At 42.0% G+C, this 22021-nt stretch overlaps 1 protein-coding gene and 1 long non-coding RNA gene across 2 annotated transcripts; one reads left to right on the forward strand and one right to left on the reverse strand.

Moving 5' to 3' along the window:
• Nucleotides 1–528: 528 nt before the first annotated feature.
• On the reverse strand, nt 529–12937 carry csrnp1b (cysteine-serine-rich nuclear protein 1b). The gene is made up of 5 exons (XM_034298006.2): nt 12539–12937; nt 6452–6652; nt 4466–4725; nt 4078–4374; nt 529–3817 (listed from the first exon to the last, which is right to left on the reverse strand). Exons 2-5 carry the CDS (start codon nt 6633–6635, stop codon nt 2834–2836), a joined length of 1725 nt encoding a protein of 574 aa, XP_034153897.1. The 5' UTR covers nt 6636–6652; nt 12539–12937; the 3' UTR covers nt 529–2833.
• A 431-nt stretch (nt 12938–13368) lies between these two features.
• LOC128317212 (uncharacterized) lies at nt 13369–16125 on the forward strand. The gene is made up of 3 exons (XR_008300761.1): nt 13369–13538; nt 13633–13687; nt 13962–16125. It is a non-coding gene; the product is annotated as an uncharacterized LOC128317212 (long non-coding RNA).
• The last annotated feature ends 5896 nt before the right edge of the window (nt 16126–22021 follow it).

Here is a 22021-nt window from a genome sequence, read left to right on the forward strand (position 1 = left end):
TTAACAGACTAGTTTAGTTTCTTTACTGAACAGCATCAGTCCTGTATTATTTATTGCATCCCTCCAGCTACACGCTTTATTTCCTGTAAATGACTGATTCACTGTCGCCACCTAGTGGGTGGTGTGTGTGTGTGTGTGTGTGTGTGTGTGTGTGTGTGTGTGTGTGTGTGTGTGTGTGTGTGTGTGTGTGTGTGTGTGTGTGTGTGTGTATATCACACATCACACAATAATCTCACATGAAAGGGTTTCCACCTTGTTCTTTGTTTACCTAAGTAACTGCTTATAATATCAAAAGAGAGAGTCAAAAGAAAGGGAACAGAAACTCCACATAGATACATAGATAGATAGATAGATAGAATGTGATGTGCTTCATCACACCACCCCGTTGTTGATTATTTTCCTATAACAGCATGACCCTAAGTGCACATAAGTTGGATTCAGGTATAAGAATGTACTGTTTTATTGTTATGGGATAAATGTGTGTGTTTTGTACTTGAAGTTAGCAGAAAGATCAGACAAAGAAGCATGTAAGAAAAAGCTGAACTTTTATTTTGAAATGACAAACTACTGTCAAATGACTTGAATGAAATGAACAGCTTTTACCTGTTGAGCGTGAAAATATATTTTAAAAAAAAGCAGCTCGGTTTGCTCTGTAGTACCATTTAAGCTGAAAAATATGTACAACATAACTGACGAAATTAAGAAACACTTTCAAAAGCATTGTAGATCAAAACATACAATAATTATGCCTAATAAATACCCATCATTTTCCATTTCTTCATAAGGAGTGATACATCTTTACAAGGAAATAAGGCGTACTTGCAAAAAGCAGTGCCCTCTTGAGAATGGAAATGAATGTTGTGTTTCAAGAACAGCACATGAAGGCAAAAAGCAAATACGTTTCTGATTGTGCAGTTTTGCGCTTGCAAATCATATACTGAGACGAAAATGTGAATAAATCTCACATGCAATAGCTTTATAACGTTGACACAAGCTGTAGAAACTAAGTGTGGGAGGTGGAGTATGTACATCATGTCTACATGTTCCTCCATCGAGGACATTACAGCTTTACCACCTTCATTTTAGGTTTGAGACATGGGCAACGAAACGCTGTGGGTTTTTTTATGTTGTTGTTCTTGCATAATATGATACACTTTTGCATAATATATGCAGAATTTATCCAAAAGATTTTTTGAACTAATCATTTACACCCACAATCTATGTGGTCAATCATTTCTGCTGAAACATTCTAATACAATCGAATTTAGCTTAAACTCAGTCTCGGTTCAACTGAAAAAGGCATTACAAAGAAATAATCTTTTACTTCTGGCCAGAATAAAGTTTAGAAGTATAACTATATGCGTAACTATATTAATATATTACAAATGTTTCAATATTTGATGAAAATTGGCTTTTTTTTTTTTTTTAATAAAATAGTTTGTCACTGATAGAGATTAGAATTCTCTCAAATCTACATAAATTAGAAAATTTTAGTGTAATTCTCTATATTGTAGGCAACATCAAGGGCAATAATGCAGTTCTGATCTTAGGAAATAGGTAGGTTGTTTTTTTTAGTTGTTTTTTTTTTTTAACGCTTATCACTTAGAAAAGAACTTTCTTTTTTACAATAGACCAGCAACCATGGCTCCTTAGATTAACAGGCACATAGAGTAAACTTTTTAACACCGCTCTTTTTTTATTGCGCAACTATTTAATAAATTAGTATACTACTGAAATGAAACGTGAAATAATTTAACTGAAATTTGTGTCACACAAGTTAGTTAATGTGAATGGATTGAGCGTCGAGAAACGGCCCAAAAATCTCACAAAGAAGCTGCATGTTTCTCTTTTCCAGAGCTCAGAGTGGCTCAGATACTCAGTTGGTGTTCAGAGATAAATAAATAAACTCAAAACCTAAGGAATAAATAGAGTAATAAGTAGTAATGGTAAATAGATATCACAGTTATGCAATGATTCTCCACAATGAGTATTTAATGAGATTTTAAAACTGAAATATTCATGGCGTGTTAATAAAATAACACAAATGCTCGGTATCTTAACTTTTGTGCTAACTTTTGACGCTCCAAACACCAAAAAATGGTGCGGCGTCTCTACTGAATGCAAAGGAGTCAACACGTCAGCAACCCATCCGCCCCCCACTTGAGTTTCATCGATATTTTCACAGGTAAAGTGCTAATTGAGGAGCCTTTGGGGAGATTCGTGTACCATTATAGATCCCAATGAGCCATTTTGTGGAAAAAGAGGAGTCTTCCTCTAGCTTTGTGATTACGTACAGACCGTACAAACGTGACAGAGACGGAAAAACCCTAAAGGGGTCTTTAAAATGCTGTTTGAGTTTTGGTGGAAATTCTCAGAAGAGCCAAATAGTGTCCATCACAGCGATGTATGGTCACAATACATTGCTTCCAAAAGCTAGAAAAAGTCCCTGAGGTGCATAATCAGCATTTTTTAAAGACTCCCATCTGTGCCCTGTGTAAAGTTCATATAAATAATCTTATCAATAGTAATAATATTAGTAACACCAATGTGGGTGACAAATTCAGCTCAACCTTCCTGGCCATATGTACAAATATTCTTAGCCCGGCAGCCAAAGACTTTAAACCGAAATATTAGCTGCCACTTTGATGGCAATAATAATAATAATAATAATAATAATAATAATAAGACTGCTAACATTTTCAAGGCAACTAATGCAAATTTTGATGGCCTTGATAGCCAGAGGCTGCCATAAATTACAAAATTACATTAAAGCTGTATTCATTTACAATTGTATACTCTTTTTCATAGTGTTTAATATTACACGTCCACCACTTCAGACTTTTACATACTCCATCACAGACAACTTCATGGCTTCTTCCAGCATCTGATTGTCTGTGAACGTAGCAGGTGGTTCTGGTACAGATTCTGACAAACCAATCAGCGACTCCAAGAGACCGGTGCCTTGGTCATTGACTTGTGGAAAACTGGGGTGGGCAGGCAACTGAAACTGAAAAAAGTTGTCCAAATGTTCATACTCCTTGAGAGAGTTGTACAGCGAGCTGGGCCCTAGACAGGGGAAGCCGTCAAAGAACTCCAAGTCAGACTCCGAGGAGAGGCTCAGGTCCATGTAATTATCGATCGTAGGAGACGGTGTGTTAGGAACTGATCCGCTGTGAAAGAGTGTGTCGTCTTGATTTGCGTTTTCATCCAAGAGCTCGGACACAGCCGCCGCTCTGTCTGTAGAGTCTGTTTGTGGTGTGCAAGCGTTATCATCACTGTCCACGTTTTCCACAGTACTGAAGATGCCGTATCCTACAGACGACGGCTCAGTCCTTCTCTGCTCTTGGCTGCAGCCGGCATCCCTGCATTGTAGAGAGCATTCATCGTTATCAGTGTCGCTGAAGCTCAGGATTTGTGCAAGTCCGTTCTCATCCACGTCCAAAGAGGACTGTTCACTCTGAGGTGCGTCAGCCGCTTCCAAGTCCTCGCTCTGACCCGAAGAACTAGAGGAGTCCGTCATGTCACTACTACAGCTGTTCTCTTCAGCTGCTGCCAATTCAGAGTTGAAATGAAAGCTTGAGCTGTTAGGCTCACCGCCACCCTCTGCTGGACAGAGGTCTCCAGAGCTCATCTTGGGCTGCTCATCTGAAGTGGCCTCATTTTCAGAAGCATGCTCCTCCAGACGCTTTTCTAGCTCCAGCTTCATGATGGTGTGAATGTAGTGGGTCTGAACACGACTGGGGTTAAACTCAATGCGGCCCTCTGTATTCCCACAGCCATCCTTGGTGCAGCCACAGGGGAAGGATGAGTGGTCCATCTATGAGATAAAAAAAAAAAATGCAAATACTTTATAATCACTTCTACAAATACTGTTAATTATATTCATTTGATTAATTAGTAGATAAACACAGGACTATGGTGTCCATTTCTGTTTAAAAAACACAGCCGTGTCAGGTCAAGGTCAGTCTCTGTTTGGAATTAGAGCTAAAATGATAATGAAAATCTCAAAGGACTAGATTGAGAACCTCTGACCAGGGCTAATGTACATATGAAGCCTTAGAGGACTATGGTCCCCACCTGACACTTGATGCCAGCCAAACTGCAGCTGCAGGTTTCGGGCTCGCAGAAGCCCTGGCAGTCGCAGCCACAGTCTTCCCGTGACATGCGCAGCTCATGCAGCTGCCTCTTCTCTTCCTTGTCAATCTTCTTCACTCCGGCTGCTTTCAGGATGGCGTGCCGCCTCTTGGATGGGTAGGGGTGGAGGAATGACCCACTGTCCAAGTTCACACCGCTGAGATCGATCTCTTCCTCGGGGATATCATCCACAGTCAGCCGGTCCGCCTCTTCGGACTCCTGTGTACCATTCTTAGTCAGCTGTTAGAGAGGGCAAGGGGACAGTTAAAGATCTCCTGTTGCTTGTGTTTTATGCAGTCTCTTCATGGTCTTAGGAAACTATTTTACATACCTTCTGTTTCAGAGCCTCCAGTTTCTCTTCTTTCATTCTGTTCTTGATCTTCTCGCGCCGTAGGCGGCGCTGTTCAATAGCAAACTCTGCCAGCGTGTAGCGGCGCTGTGCACTGTGCCTCTGCAACATGCCCAGTGTGCATCCACCTCTACTAGGTACACTGGTAAAACCCTGGCACCGTGGGAAGAAGAAGACGGTCACCTGATCAAACTGCACATTGCCCCTCCGTGGTCTTTTGGTCTTTTTGAGGATTGAGGTGGCTACAGGAAAGACAGAAAAAGAGAGCTTTGTGAGAGGTTTGCGTCAAAAAAAGAGCAAAGGGAAAACAAAAATGTAATGGCATTCCTGGAAGAATAAAAAGGCACGTCTGTGCATGTAGGTGTTTTTGAGAGATGGCACTGAATTGCTTTTCTTAGGAACTCATGAGGGAGAGTGCCAGGTCTAATGGTGTAAACATCAGGATTGCAGATTTATAGTGTATGCTCTAACTTTCATCTACCACAAGATGGCAGACAATGCAAACACTACAACCACTGACATGCAGTGAGAAAAAGTACACACCATCAATTATAAAAATAATTAAGAGGAGAAAAACAAAAAGAAGTTTCATATATATTATCAGTGAATTGAATAGATGGGCACATGGCCCAAACATTAACATCAAGCCTCCTTCTGGTTGGATCTAATATATGCATTGCTTTATTCTTATCAGCTACCCAGGAATTTCCCTTTGGCGGCGATGGGTAGAAGAGAAACTAAGCTGTCAGATTAATTGTGCAGTGAGTAAATATGTTGGAAATTTGAGGCTTCCTGCATCAAGGAGGACTGTCATAGCAATACATTTCACCAGATGGAGCCGAGATTGAGCAGCGCAGCCACTTCAGATACACACAGCTGTCTGAAGCCTACTTAGTGGCTAGCTCAGTGTCACCAGCCAAACGTTCCTCTTGTGTTAAAGGCACTGGAATGAGACTTATGCAGAGAGGAGGCGTTCATAACAAAACCACAGAAAAACCAAATGTGGGAACATGACTTTTGGAAATTCCACTTCCTCTGTGCCTCTGAGTTAGACAGGGCTGCTTTTCCCTCAAGAAGATGCAACACTTCTTATCTGCAGAGCAGTGTGTAGAGGGGATGAACATGCTAATAATCTCCACAGATGGCTCCATTAAAACACACAGCCTGCTGGGAACCCTGCCGTGTACATATGCCTTGGCTATCAGATTCTTGTGCAAGCATGCTCACATATAATAATAATAAAAAAAATCTGACCTTCCAACTAATTAAAAAAAATAGTGGTCGGTTCACATCAGATTTGAGAACCTTTTCATTACTGTTATGCACAAGCTAAAGTTACTGGTAGTCCTCTTCTGGAAAAAAAAAGAAAAGGTTAATTTGGACTAGAGTAGTTTCCAATTACCTCACTTTTATTTCAGATTCATTAATTAATCAAAGTCTAGGTTTCAGCTGAAGAGCTGAATCATCTCGCTTTCATTTTTTCATATGCCTTTCTCAGCTCTCCCTTAGCACCTGTACTGAGGATATGCCAGGTACGGACAAGGCTCTGTGTGTTCTTTTTCTCCCTCTCTCTTTCTAGCTCTGGCTGTCTCTACTGGCATCCTGCCCATTCACTGGCATTTTGCCCTGCCATCCTGGGAATCTCACAACTGTTTACCCTGCTTCCTTCACCTCACTGCTCCCACAATCTCCATCAGAGAGGCAGAGGAACAGCAGGTGAGTGTGCGGGATACACGGCGCTGCACTTTCCAAGTTCTACAAAATTTGCTCAGAAGGCAGAAGGTGACCTTGTCAATGTTCAGAGCCTGATTCTGCTTCAGGAGAGCAATTTAAAAAGGTAAAGATGTTCCTAAATATGGTTGTGCAGTTCATTCCCAGAGGACCCTGCCTACAAGAGTACTCCAGAACTTTTTTTTTTTTTGAAGCTGAGAGATGACAGTGATAGAGCAAAATGGAAGCCAAACTCACTGTTGAGCGACGCTGCTGGTGAGCTCGGGTTACTGGGCGTGGAGTCCAGGGTGTCCGAATAGCAGCTCTCGCCATCTGAGTCCCAGCCGGAGTAGGCAGAGGAGGAGAGAGACGAGGGAGAGGATGAAGAGTAGCATGGGTCCTCCTCCACCTCCTCAAACTTCCTCTTGTGAAGCCCACTCATGGCGCTAAAGTGCTGATCTGTGGGACACAAAACAGGCCACAAAGACTTATTACCATCATGATGATCATTTAATATCATATGGTCTAATTGTAAAGGCTGCACCATTTGCATGTTCATCAACTTGTGGTATGACAATGATGAAGAGTTCTTTCCCCACTGACCCTCATCTACATGCTGTATTTTGCACATTGTCTTTCACTTGTTCCAATACACTACCTGCATGGCATTTCAAATAACAAGCTGACTGTACTATACAACTGGCCCTGAGCCGTGAGGGGAACAGGAAGCAATCAATCAAGTCCCTCCAGCACAAGTCAACAATTATCAGACCCTTCACCCACTTCCAAATTCAATCAGCCGAGCAAATACATTGATCAGCAGAAACGGAGTCCACAGAATACACAGGCACACAAGCAAGTAGGCACGTTTATTATGTAGCCCTTGAATGCCCTTCTTTCCAATGCTCCCATGGAGAGACTGCTTGTGCAGTGATGAAGACAATCAATTCTTTGGACAGAAGAGAAAAAGCTGGCCTATGCCTCTGGCTTTAAGGAGCTTGAGTAGGAGGAATGCAGCGACTCACACGCTTTTTGTGCCCCTGGTGGCTGTTGGCTCATGCAGCTATTCTGCCCTGAAGACATTCCCTGTCAGTTAATGCACCTCAAGCCCTACTGTGGGTTGTTGCTCTCTGCTGACACGTGTGGAGGAAGACAGGATAAGAACAAATATACCTCTGAGCAAGTTTTTAAAAATGCAAGATGTACACACATTGAAGTAATGCAATGTGATTCACTGAATAAATACAAAATGTAAACAAGATACCTTTAGCTAGCAAGTAGCTTTCACAAGTGCTTTTTACTTCTCTTCTATGTTCCTGGTAAGCTAGAGCAGAGCATTACAAAAACAAGTCTAGTTCCCACTAACAGGGCCACTTCCGAGAAGTGACAGACAGTCATGACTGGAAGATGATACAAGTCTGGAGCACTGTCTGGGTCATTAACAAGTCTGGGTGCATCTGAATAATACTCAATCATCGCTTCCAAGCAGATCTTCGCTAAAGGCAAGCAGTTATCTTTAACATAATTTCTCATCCAAGTCTAGATCTAGAACCGTTTGAATATGTAATATACAGTGTGCGAATGAATTAAAACCGGGCCCTTGGATGAGATTTTACAGCTCACCCAAACAGATACAGCAGTAAAGCACAGCTATAATTAGACCCCAGACTAAAAGTGCTGACATCATTAATGTGTTAGACATTGAGGCATAACCTGTGCACTATGCCATGTTCCTTTTCACAGTGGCATCTGCTGCCAAAATACACAACGCACAGTACCGAAATCAGATGTGCCCATGACTCTACAAAGGAACCTCCACATGCAAATTCATGCTTCGTCAACTTTATCTCACCCTGTTATGCAAGTGTGTGCTGGGTAAACAGTAACGTCTACAACACGTCCATCAAGGCAGTGACGTTTTCCTGTTGCATGAGCAGTTACACAATAAGAGCATACAAGGTTCTAATAAAAGGTGGCTGTACCCTGTTGCCTACTGTGCCGCAGTCCTGAGATCAACCTCCATGCACAATACTTATTACTGATTGGGTCTAGAAAGATTATTATTTGCATGCAAAGCACAGACAGTATATCTGAGCCCTAGAGTAACCCTGACATGTCTCATCTTGCAGCAGTGCAAGTAATACTTTGTCTTGACAGGCCCTGTGAGGCTGCATCCAGGCCTCTGCAGTAAAATCTCTAAGAGTTTGCATATATAGAGAACAATAAGCAAACTGCTGTGTGCTTGCAGAAATGTGCATGAAAATATGATCAGGCCACATTATAAAGAATTATGACCCATTATTGCATTATTGTCTTCCATTGTTAGTATTTAGCAGCGTTGGAGCACCTGGACACAGCATCTGTTGCTTATCTAGCCCCCTTTTAACCTGTGCCTATGCCTCAGATACACATAGCTGCAAGGACACACAAGATCACCTTACACCTTCCCGAGATCTCCTTGTGTGTCTGGCAGAAAACAAAGCCTTGAAAAAATCCCTGAGGAGGCTCACCAGAGAAGCTTTAATTAAGAGCTGTGGACAGAAGGATTGGGAGGGGGTGGTTATGAGGATAGTAAAGGGAGAGAAAGAGCTTGGGACCCTGGTGTCAGAAGTGGGTCATTGTCTCGACTGCAGCCTACCTGACAGCCTGATTTGTTAATCTTGTTTAACAGGCAGAAACAATGAAGACAAGCTCATTCCAGTAAAGGGGGTGCATGTGTATGCGCACATACCCCTAGGCAGGAGCAATCCTGGAAGACATCCAGATTGACATTTAAGCAGAAGTCAATCTTCTACTCCACCAAACGCTTTCCATTAAAAAACAGCTTTTATATCATCCTTTATATCAGATGGACCGGGCTCTTTACCACCGGCGGCAGCGTAGAGCTAGGCTTGCCATCCATAAAGAGTCGGGAACCATCACCTGATAAATCTCACCACCCAGAGGGATGAGATCGGGCAGGCAAGATAGAGTAGACAGTGTGTTTTTTCGCAGGACCATCAATTATGCAGCACTGTCATTCCATTAACTGCGCAGTCAGGAGGAGAATGGCAGCGCCGCCATGAGGTATTCCCCACGCAGTTGTCAGTGGTGCTCAGGAGGTAAATCTCACACAGTAGAGAAAAGAGAAAAGGCTGTTCACTGAAGCAGCTTGCCGCAGAAACCAGATCTACCACCACAGTCAGCACTGAGTGCTGATAAGATGTTACTGATACGGTCCACACACAGCCTTACAAGGCTTTAGCCAAAAAAACACTGTTTTATGAAGGAAATGAGGGGAGCCTTTTCAGATTTTAAACAATTTTTAATCACAGATCATCTGTAGTCAATAATAGCAATTACCATATTACTAGTATTGTACTGGTATTTCTATAAAGTAAAGCCCAGAAAGTGTTTTAAAGTGACAAATGCAATATTAAAGTTTTTAAACTCACCTGCTGCCCTAGTTCTAATAGGAGCAAAAGAACAGCACACAGCAGGAAAAGAGCAGAGCAGCCTATCTGAACTACTCTCTATTGCCTCACACACTTACACACACCAGGTGCTGGAGAATTGACTTTGCCCTGCCAGGTTGCAGTGCAGCACGTCCACAAAAGATAACGCAGCACAAAGCATGCACTTGACATGTGCCAACTACAGCAAGAACAAAACCTGCGTAACACTTTGAATTCCTGCGTGCACAACACCTGTATGTGTAGATCAGCGAGGATCTTGGGGCATGTTGACGCACACAACACTGATACTGACATACTTTGTCGCAGGTGTGAATATTACTGGAAATGCAGCCCACAGTATAAGCAGCCACAAAGTTTGCACCTTTACACAGACAGGGACGCACTCCACCTGCTGGTGCAGCCATGAGAACTGACGCCGTCTGAGCAGTGTTTCCAGTCAGGCAGAACACTGAACAGTCAGCTGTGCCAGAGACATTCTGTTCCTGTGGTACAACCCATACACAGTACACAGCCATTCCAAATAGTAGCCTGTACACTCATGTGGGAGGGAGGGAGATGGAGGGGAAGGAGGACTTTAAACAAATAAATAAAGTGATGGCTCCAGCCACAGGAATTCTTCTCTGGCAGGGTGACGCATTTTACAGAGCATGGCGGTGCTATCGAACCCAGATGTGCCGGTGATCTCGCTACAGAAAGAGAGACTACGCCTAGGACAAAAATCTGTCTTTGCAAAAATAACCCGCGATTGACCTCATGAGGTTCAGAGACATTCCACATAACTGTTTAGAAGGTTATGTCACAGATGTACTTGCCACAGGAGTTCCCGCCAACATTTTAAGCTTGTGTGTGTTTTCCACAGGCTTGCATGGCAATTAGGGCTAATTAAGGAACAAGACATACACCATGTCAGGAATGCTTAGAACAGGGACACTGCAGACCTCAGCTCAATTAACAGAAGCAAATTAAGAGTTCAACACCTTCTTCTGAGTCATTCAGCAAGCACTGAGAATCAGATATGCCTACATGTTACACACTTGTGTAAACAAACCGTTCAATGCAGGAACATGGTGTTTAATAAAATTCTACCTGGGGAGCATTAAGCTGCCTAATCTTCGTTGTTCACAGAACAATTTGCATCAATATCTGAAATGCAAAGTTAGCAAAGTGCAGGCACAGGATGTCTTCCACGTGAACACTGTTATGATCCCTAGACTCGTTCACTCTAAATAGACTAATAAAGGACAAGCAGCATCTTTCCAGAGTACTGCTAAGAACCTCCCCAGGGAGTGGGTCAGCTTGGGGAAGGAAGGGAGGGAAATGGGATGGACTCATGAGTCAACCACAGTCTGGGACACTTTCTATCCAGTACATCACAAACCAGGACTTGAAACTGACAAAACAGATGGGACCCCTGGGTTACAGCACTTTAGAGACAACAGTCTTCCCCACCCCCTCTGTCCCTCAGCAGTGTGTGTGAACAACTTGTCTAAGGAGGTACATTGATCTGTACAGTGGCTACCACTTTAGCACACAGAGACACAAAGATGAGCTTCCAGCATGCTGGGATCTACAGATGACAGCATGTACTGCATCCAGACATGTGATGTGATGTGAAACAGAGCAACATGTAATATCAGTGAACTGATTGGTTGGAGTGAAAGTGGTCTCAGATCACTGACTTCACCCGGCAAACAGACTCAGTACAATACAATACTATTAAATTTGATTTTGCATAGCACAGTAAGTGGCACAATAATTAAATATTATGTGAGCTAGTAAAAATAAAAATAGGAAAATAAAAGCAAACACATTGTGTATTCTGGATAAAAGGCTGCAAAAAAGTGTATTTGCCTCCCGGCACAGAATCTAAACAAAGGCTCAGGCGCTTCTCATCACTGGAAACATGATTCCCTCCAACAGCCCGAGTGAGGTCGCGCGAGAGACAGCGGCATCACACCATTTAACTGAGTTCAACAGGAATTCACACTCGCACAATGGAGCAGGAGCCAAGTGCTCAGCATTCACCAAAACGCATGATGGTAACACGGCTTCTCAACAACATCCCGCACCTCTCATTCACACCATCGCACGATTTCACACTCATTCAGAAGGGAAAGTTTTCTCCCATTGGTTCAGCATTTAAAGCTCGTTCATTTCCAGGATTCCAGCTCGGATGTGTATCCGCGTCCCAAACCTCCAATCCCAGTCCATCTCTGGCTTAACCGCTGAGACTGAGTGGCATAAAGTCAAGCAAAGCCTACACACCACCGAGCCCTTCTCCCACACGCTGACCCCAGTCACCCCAAAGTGTTTAATGCTAATGACAATTAACACCAAGTCATCAAGCCACTGAGCTGCCTAACACACTCAGCATAACGAACACTGAATGTATCCACAAGATTCATTCAAAGTACTGAAATGTATCCGACTCAAATGGAAACTCCGACAGCAGGTTAACACATCTGTTCTTTCTTTTCTTTTAGTTATTATTATTAAATACTATCAGCTTTAAGGTTCTATTCATACCCACCCGACAATGTTTATTCCAGTCCCGTTTAAGACTAATAAATAAACAAAGAGTTGTAGATTAGCTATTGTAATTATTCTTCTACAGGAACATGATCTCTTAACAACATATAGGATTTGTTTCCGCGATGAACGAAATCCACCTCTCACATGAAAATCATCATCATCATCATAATCATCATCGTCATAATAAGAAGTGATGAGCTCAGTGGATCTTTCCCCTGTTGCAGTGACGAGAGGAAACATTCACAACTCTGTGGCTTTCCTTCACCCAACCCCGAGCCTGGCGATCAGAGGCACCACACAAGCGCGACGTTTCAAATGTTAACAATCATTCTAATAAAAAAAAAACACTTTTGCTTACCAACCAAGGAACTGAGTATCCGATCACCATTAGTGAAAATCACAATAGAGTTTTTGGTTTTTTTTGTTGTAAAAAATGACGGAACAGGGAGAAGTAATCCAGGCAAACACGGTCGCACAGAGGCTGGGCTTTTGTGTCTTTCTGCTGTAGCAGCTGAAGCGTTTTTGCCTTGTCTGAGGCGGACCGCTCAGCAGCGCAGCCTTTTTCGTCAGTGGAAAACTCCCTCCTGGCGTCTGACGCAGGCGGTGACACACACACGCACACACACACACACACTGAGTGTGTGCGCGTGTGTGTGTGAGAGAGAGAGAGAGAGAGGGAGAGAGAGACCTGCCCACGCCGCTTCCTGCTTTCCCGGCGAGCTGTCCTCACATAACATCACTACTTCCAATCATCTAAATATAATGAGAACAAACCAAACACAGGACGTACTGTAGCCCAAAACAAGCTGCTCATCACACCCTGTAGTAAATATTTTGCCTCCACATTGCCTCCAACACACACCCGAGCAACCATGTTTTTATTCTTCATGGATTTTTAATGATCAGTGTCACAGGGCTCATTTACTGCGACTGGTGCATCTCATAGCCTCAGCTCATGGAGATGTTTCATATAAAAGGCACTGTTTTGCGTAAACGTCCAACTGTTCTTTTCCAGTTTGTGACTCAGCCTCAGACGAAATCATGAGTCACAAAAAATCTCGTAAAAAAAAAAAAAAAAAAAAGCTTTACATCACTGATTGCCAGTGATGCGATTGCACTGTGATGACTCAATGATATTCACCAGGTTCCTTAAGTTCCTGGTTTGCTCCAAAGCTGTAGAAGCTGATCTGTTCGAGCACATGAGGTGAGAAAGCCGGACAGACTAAAGGAGTAAAGCGCTGCTGCATCACTCTCTTAAAGTATAGATGAAGTGAGGGCTAATGCTGCAACTGAATAAAACTCATAACTCAGAATTTCCGACCTCTGACTAGAGATACACGGTTCGCAGATTTGAGGAGGTAAATACCCATCACTAACCACAGTTAGCTGGCTAGACTGTTGCTAACAAACGATGAACACGAAGGCATTCATGGTTTTTCCCCCACTTTACAGCTTGACCTCACAGAGGTGGAAAGTGACCTCTGATTTCCGACTTCCTACCCCTGAGGTAAGCTGAATTCAGCATAAATCCCATCACTATCAGCAGGTAGTCCAATGGCATTGTGGGTAATGTAGGAAACCATCATACATACAAAGGCAAAAAAGTCAGAATTTCATTACATAATACTTCTTGGACGCCACAGACGATGACCTGTTAATTATGAAGATTACTGTGTAAGTCGGTCAGGGCGGCTTTTTCCTGTAAGTGTGTGCATTTAGATATCTAATCATCAACACTAATATTATGTGCTGTTTGAAGTGATACTCTGCTCTCATTACAGTGTCCTCAGAAAAACGATTCTTAAGTTCAATTAAAACAAGAACTACATGGGCGCGGAGTGGAACAAAGCACGAGTGCCACATTTGACGCATTTAGCGCCATTAACATCCCTTCTGGGCATGAGGGAGAATTCCTCCTTACTGAGCAGAAATGACGCCTCCTGTTTCCTCCTACTGAGAAACCGCCTCTGCTGCACTGCCGGTGCAGTGTTAATACACAGGAAAGTGTTGAATGCACACCCATAAAGAGCTCGGCCAAATCCAAGCCGCACACACATGAACATAGTAAGAGTGAATTCACCACTGTGTAGCTGTGTAACATTATTTACAAGCCACATCTGTATGACCCAGAATTCCAGCAGTGCAATAAAATGGCTCTGGAGGAAGAAGAGGCTCCAAGCTTTTGTATTCTGTGGATCTGAATTAAGCAGCACTTCCTGCCAATGTCAACACAGGTGTAGAGTTCAGCTGGAGCTTGGGGTGGGGCTTTGGACAAACTACCAGTGTGTACACAGCTCACTAATCGTGCATTCCTAATTGAGAGGAGTTAGGTCTTCATGTCCTAGTGAGAACATTACGCACAGTAAACAATCCGCTCACACTTGAGTGATCATTCCAGCACAAGTCATTGTCCGGATGCTCTGGATGTTATCAGTTAAACCCGAGCAGCTCTTGCTGTTATTGCATGATTTCATTAAGTGATGGTGTTGATGTTTACCCTCAGTGTTGTCTTCTTATTTGTTTCTGTGGTGGGACCGTAAAGAGATGTCTGGCTGTGTAGACAGCCCCGGCGTCTGAGCAGGCAGACAGTCCGTCTGTCTGTGATTAACTCACTGTCTCCTCTGTGCTTTTAGGCATTATTGATGCTTGTCTGCATGACCAGGCATAGCAGTGTGTCGCACAGTTCTGGATATCACACACACACACACAGTCTCTCCAGTGCACACAGTATCCTCTGCTTTAGGGGGTTTATATGTAAAGAATAAAACACGCCGAAGCAGATTATTTTCCTATAACAGCATGTCCTGAAGTGTTTTATTTTTGTTATAGCACAGCAATTTGCCAGAGCTAAAACCTTGTACTTTTTAACTGTTTATAGTAACATGTAACATTGAGGAACGTCACTGCCTCTCTTGAAAATAAAAAAAAAGGGCAGCTTGTCATGCTACCAAGAAACCAGGGACTTGCTGTTACAAAGCACTGACACTGGAGACTCCTTCCATGAATGTTAAATAAATGAGCTGTTACTATAGAAAAGATAACGTATCAGAACAAGCACATTAATATAAATGTATAAAAAAATTACGAGCAGCACTACTGTCAGAGCTGTTACAGAAAGTTAATCAACACCTTCTGTCCAATCAGAGTTGATATGGTACACGTAAAGTGTTATTAGCATCTCAGGATTCTAATGTAATGCATTAAGTAGGGATGTGAAGGTGAAGAATGCAAATATATAAAACTGGGAAATGGGGCCATGTGTAAAGCAGTGACTTGTATGACAATACATCTATAATAATAAACACTTAACGATATGTAAAGAAAGACCTAACTTTAAATAGTCTCTACACACAGCCTACAGATTGTGCTTCTTTTTCCAATGAGTAAAAAAAAAAATTAAAGTGTTTGTTAGGTCTTCAAGTTCCTTCCAGCAGAACAGGTTTGCTTAATTTACATGAAAGAATTAAAATGAATTTTTTGTGCTTGTTGGTGCTCTGCCCAGAGGTGATATGCTGACTTTCTCTCAATGTTGCTTCATACAAACTGCCAAGGTTCAAGAGGTTGTGTTCCCACAAACAAGTGGTAACAATTAATGATTGTTGTTACTGAAGGAAAACACCAGCATTGCATTCATATGGACAGTGACAGGCTCTGTAGGTGTGTGAGGAAATGTGCTCACCTGGAAATTTGCAAGATCTTTAGCAATTTGCATATTAATAGTGAGCAAACATCATCTTAGTGTACATGATTTATGCACATCTCCAAAGCTAGAATGCCGCCATCCTGCCAAGTTCCTAATGCACCAAACTGCAAGCACACCTGATTCAACACATAGAGTCAGATTATTAGCGAATGAATTAAATCATGGACAGACTAAACTGTGTAGTGCAGTGCTGTCAGTATCCACAACTGGACACACACTGTATAATTTTGGAGCATTTTTTTGTGCAGCTTAGTTCAACTAAACAGCAGCAAAAAGAAAAACTCTGATCATTATTTATTAATTCACTATGATACACATAAAGAAAATTAACTATGTGAACATGTGTTGTTGTACCTTTCTTTCCTTTTAAATGACCTGCTTTTTTTTCATTAAGCAGAAAGCAGTGAAAAAAGGAGAAAATTTCCAGTGAACACTGAGACTCACAAATATTTGCCTTCTCTTTCAATAAAGAAGTTCCAGTCGAGGGGGAGGGGGACCCTCGCTTACAGCCACTGAATCAGTCCTGCATATATTAGCCACTCTGTCTTTAAAAGTGTGCCAGAGTCTTTGCAGTGGACGACGCCCCACAACGAGCACAATAATGGCCCTCAATGCTTACCATCTGCAAGGAGGGGAAAAAAAGCCACCGCTGCACGTGCTGTGTACAGCACCTCGCCAGTGTACGAATTTATTCACGCCAGACGGCTTCATAGCCTGTAATGAGTGCCTCAGTATACTAGTTGTGAATCATAGCTTTCAAGTCCTATCTAAAGTGTTGTACATCAACTTGGTGTTCAGGAACACTGGCATATTGTTAGGCCGTAATTACAGGGTACAGGAATGACAGGGTCCGGGCAATAAAAGGAAAACAAAAGCCTCAAGTTTTCATGAACTGAACAGTGTATGGAATGGCGATGTGTCCGTGAGCAAGTTTTGATTTGCTGTGTTGGCAGTAGGGAGGAGGGAGAACACATGTGAGGTGGTCACGGTGAAGTTCTGGGAACAGATTGATGGCACCAGCTGTCCCTGAGAGAGAAAACAAAGCCGGACAGCTGGTCACCTGTAACTGCAACTAGTGCTGAGAGTGCAACTCTGGACAGCTATTGAGTGGGAGGGTCAATTAGTGACACATGACACACACAGCTTCATGTCTCCTTAGTATTAATCAAATCTATTAAAATGCTGGGGCATAAGGCGTGCTGATTAAATACAGACATACAGTTGTAGCACCTCTTTGTCAAAAAAAAAATCCTTTCTGTTGAACAGGAAAGCTGAATACATTTCATGTCTAAATAAACAGTACAGAGATGAAAAACCTCCTCCAATTTTCCCCTCAAACTCTCATGCATTTAGTTTCAGTTAAGGAGAAATAGAAAGAAGAGCTCACTCAGGGTTAATGCGCAGGCAGCTCGGAGAACAGTGACGCCCTCCTCCCCCTCCAGCCCGTCGCCAACCAATTACAGCGCAGCCACTCTGCTCTACTCAGAGACAGAAGAATTCAGCCAATGATATGACATCATCAGATGCCCATTAAAGGAGAGGTTCTCCTTTTTTTTTCCTTTGAAGAAGAGCAAAAGAAATGTGAGGCCTTTTTTCCCCCTCCGGAACTCTGTCATTGGGGGTTTAGAGACAAAGCACTGTTTGTTTTTCCTTCCTTTAAACTTTTTCTGCCTTAGGCACTATTAAAAGAAATTGAACCAGTTTTCAATTCACAAAAAAAAAAAAAACCTTTATTAAATAGACATGTGTAGCTCTAATAAGATGATCTGTTGGGCATTTTACAGCGTAACAGTGTAAGCACAGCATTAAGTTACAGTATTCAGCATTACCACTTCTTGTCCCTCTATTTTCTTGGTTACGTTTGCTCCGTGACCAGACGCTCACTGTTTCCAATAGTCCCTTTCAGCTCCAACAAATGCTCATTATTCTTAGGCTGACCTCAGTGTGTATGTGTGTTTTCCCCTTCACAGAGTTTCTGCACATGTCTTCAGCAGCAGGGTGAAGGAAAAAAAAACGACTTGAGTTGCTTTGTTTACTTGGCAACATGGTGAGCCTGTCTGACTAATGCATTCATGAGTCCATCTCAGAGGAATTTTGTTCTACGTTTGCTACGTTGATTTACAGATTGTTAGGGATTAAGTCTGTCATGTTACAGAACACTCAGTAAGAGAGTTTGAGGTATGACTTCATATGTTGAAAAGAAATCAGATGGATACTTCTTGGGGAAAGAAATCACAGATGTACTTATTCAGATCTGAAAACTTTAAAACTTGTCTAAATAAAAAAAAAAATCATCACTAGAGTATATAAGAGAGCACTACATAGAAGTGCACGTCTTGGAGAAAGTAAATAGAAGGTCATGAATTTACAGCTGCACAGGTTAATGATAAGCGACAAGAGGATGACCGTACATCCCACGCTTTTTCCGCCACACCACGCCAATCCTCCCAGCCTTCTTTCATCAGGGTGCGACGTCGCTGTACTAATTACTGAACAAACTCTTAACCTCTCTCTTGGCTATTAGATCACAGCAGATCTCTCCTCTCTGCTCAACATTTTCAATGATCAAATTACAGGCATTCCTTCAAACTGTGCTATTGCATATATCCTTTAGCTTTGTAAACTGGTTTGTTAAAAAGTCTAATCACTTAAGATAGTGTGCCTATATTAATCTGGCATTAGTGTACAGCAGAAAAAAAGTTGTATACAGTTGTATATTGTCTCCTAAGGCTATTAATGAGGTAGCTGCACCCAGAGTGTTTTTTCATGTTCCCAGAGAGCTCAGCATGGCAGGAGAAGTCAATAGTCTGCCGAGTGTACGTCAGTTCATTTGTGTGAGACTGCACCACTTCCTCTCTGCAGTGTTTACATGCTGCACACGTGTTCCCAGAGTCTCCTCCTCGCTTTTGTTGCTCAGAGAGGCCGTTTAACACATCTGATAACTGCACGCGCACCTGCAAAACGAGCTGTTTGTATACGTGAGCTCTTAGAAAAACAAAGCAAACGTGACACGGCCAAATGGGACAGCGCCATGAACCTGTGCTCTACAGAGCAGAGAAGTGCTTATACACGCTGTTTCAATTTTCAGACTGATAATGATCACAGAATATTATTTCATAAAGTCATTACCTAACTCACAGGGTTAAAGTGAAATCCCCAGTGTGCTGCCCAGAAAAACAAGTAGCTAGAATAATTTATAACCCCCAAGTAGTGAACTAGACAAATGCATGAATACTGACTAACAGAAATAAGTGAATAGTCAAACTGCTAGGATGGGGACGATTCTGTTAGCTGTATGAAATTTTCACAAGTGCACTTCTCTCTAAAACGTCCATGGGGTGGAGTCAGACCTGATCCAGCTCCTCCTATCTCCTCCTATATCCCTACAGAAACAGTTGCACTATGAGAAAACATTTTTTTGCACACTACAGCTCTGTATATGTGTTTTTTTTAAAACATATTCTATTTATGCATATTCATATTCTACATTTCATTCCTCTAAAGGCTGCTAAACATTCTTAACATATAGTCTACTAGATTTTATTATATTCTGTTTTTATTATGTATCATTGTTGCACTGTGGGACGAGGCACTTAAGGAAAAACATTTCACTACATTACATCAGAGGTATGTAATATGCATGTGACAAATAAAGAACCTTGAACTTGAACTATCTGGGTGGAGTCGGACCAAAAGTCCAGGTGTAGAGTGCGTTTCATGCTGGATAACTGTGTTTAATGTGTTGTTTGATGTTGTACAGCATTGTGTATATTAGGGTTAGGGGCTAGGTGTTAGGGTGAGGGGTTGAGCTTATGGGAGAGGTTGGATCAGATCCAACTCCACCCCCTTGATTTTTGGTTCTTCAGCGAAAACTATCTCCATTTTTGCACTGCACTGTTCTGTGTTTTGCTTAGGTTTATTAACACTTCCATATCCCTGTGTGTTGCTGAGTCATTTGCCCACCCTGGATCTGTATAAGAAAAATATAAACTGTATTTGTGTAATGTATACAAATACATTATAAACTGTAAACTGTAATGTATATATTTCACATATAACATTATACAGTATGTAGTATATACCTGTCCTCTGTCACTCGCAAAAACTCAATCAATACAAATTGTCATTTTGTTTAAACACTAGAAATGAAGTTTATAGGAATGTTACACTAACATTACTCATGCTGCATTCATTCAACAGTTTGAGTAGTTCACTTTAAGAATTTAGTGTCCTCACTCTGCACAGGGTTTTTTCCAGCTAAATTTCCTGATCTTAAAGCATAATTTTCCAGCGAAGCAGCAGCAGATTGCTAATACTCGTTACAGTCTCTGAGAAAGGGAAACTAAATGCAGTTTCCCGTCAAACCAAAGCCACTTCCTGGTTTCTCGGGCTGACGTTTTTGCAAACTCTTCTTATCACCTTAAATAGACACTCATATTACACGCTATATCCATAAATGTTAATAATAGGGGGCCTCTCGTGTCCCTCTCTCACAGTCAGCATATTAAGAATAAGAATATGTTACTTGCACACTACTTTAATTTTAGGGTTTTAATCTCAAACAGAAAATGCAAGGTTTAGTTTTGTGGCTTGGTGCTATTTCAGAATATTGATTGATACAATTCTTAGCAACTTTTGTGCCAGTCGTAGTAACTCTGGTTACACTGAGACCTCATGCAAACACAAATGCTTGGGTCTCATTTACAGCTGTTTTGAAAGAAATGCTCCCTAGAGAAATCTTACTTGAAACCACACGGTGTAAGATATCACAGATAAAAGGAACAAACTAACAGCCATACACATGCTCAGACCTTTACAGTAGTTCAAGTCAATCTAAAAAAAAAAAGTTCAAGCTTTTGAAACTGAATGAAAAAGCATTCTGAGGAACTGTGCGCAGTTCAGACTGCCAGGTGATAACCTGCTGCTTTATTGCCTTAAAACATCCTTAGTGCTGAACCAAAGGGTATGGACACTGTGTGTGCACGTGTGTGTGTGTGTGTGTGTGTGTGAGGGGTTAGGAAAAAGGAACCCAACGCTCAGCATGCTGCTGTTTCCAAGGCTACAAAGATGCAGGCCAACTGCAGGTGCCGAGCAACAACAGTGTTTCCCAATTAGAGCCCCTGAGAGAGGGCAGATAATGAAATCTGCCCCCGGGCAGCACTGGGTTAACTAAATGGATCCACAGTCATTTAGAGTTAACAAAAGGCCTGCTGGGGAGGCGTCCAAAGAGCCCGCAAAAGAGGTGCTTACCACACATGGACCCCCACGCCTGGTCATTCACACTGGCATGAGTAAAGACACACTTCAGCGCAGGACACAGGCTCAAAAGATGAGAGATGGTCCCAGGAGGGAAATTGATCGTTGATAATTATCTTATTTTATTAAAACATTTGCACAGCTAGGAAATTGGTAAATTAAAGAGCACATTGGGGTAAAATGTTTTCTCTCTCTCTCTCTCTCTCTCTCACACACACACACACACACACACACACACTCTATAGGCCAAAAGTATGGAAGCAAGCAGAGTTTGAAGAATATTCTACAGTTAAATTAAATTGTCAATAATCCAACAAAAGCAACGTTCTTTGTCAAGATGGACTTTGATAAATAATCCAGTGCCCTCAGTCACCAGAGCTCTCACCAACCCACCTCCTGTGGGATGAACTTCAGTGAGAAAAAGCACACTGCACTTAGCGAAAAAGTTGATTATGTTCCTGTAACAGCACATCCCAAAGTGTTTTAATCCTCTTATGCCAACGATTAAAATTTTTTATTTATCACAGTCGTACTTTTTATCCGTCTATAGGAACATCTGCGAGACATTTTATTTCCTGTTATCATTTAAACAGTTATTACTTCACCAGCGTCTGTTGTTTATTTTTGGTCTTTTGAACACAATAAAAAAAAATGCAGCTTGACTTGGTACTGAGAAACCACAAATGTCAAGGCTCTGTCCTGAAGAGTTTCCTATGGCGGAAAACCTTAAGATACAGCTTTACATCTGACTGTTACAAAAAAGTGCTGACACTGGAGACGCTAAATAAACATCTGCTCAGCACATCAACGGTTTATGTGGAACATGTGCCATACAAATCCCTGTGATTGACATGTTACTATAGAAACAATGGCCTGTTAGAA

This window comes from Pangasianodon hypophthalmus, chromosome 22 (assembly GCF_027358585.1).
Source record: "Pangasianodon hypophthalmus isolate fPanHyp1 chromosome 22, fPanHyp1.pri, whole genome shotgun sequence".
In the NCBI taxonomy this organism is placed as follows: domain Eukaryota; kingdom Metazoa; phylum Chordata; class Actinopteri; order Siluriformes; family Pangasiidae; genus Pangasianodon; species Pangasianodon hypophthalmus.

What these genes read in the sequence shown, in the direction of transcription:
- csrnp1b (XM_034298006.2), bottom strand. Translation starts at nt 6,635, where the DNA reads ATGAGTGGGCTTCACAAGAGGAAGTTTGAGGAGGTGGAGGAGGACCCA. An exon ending in TGGAGGCTCTGAAACAGAAG is followed by an intron (nt 4,375 to 4,465) that starts GTATGTAAAATA and finishes CCTCTCTAACAG; the next exon opens with CTGACTAAGAATGGTACACA. An exon ending in TGGCTGGCATCAAGTGTCAG is followed by an intron (nt 3,818 to 4,077) that starts GTGGGGACCATA and finishes TTTATCTCATAG; the next exon opens with ATGGACCACTCATCCTTCCC.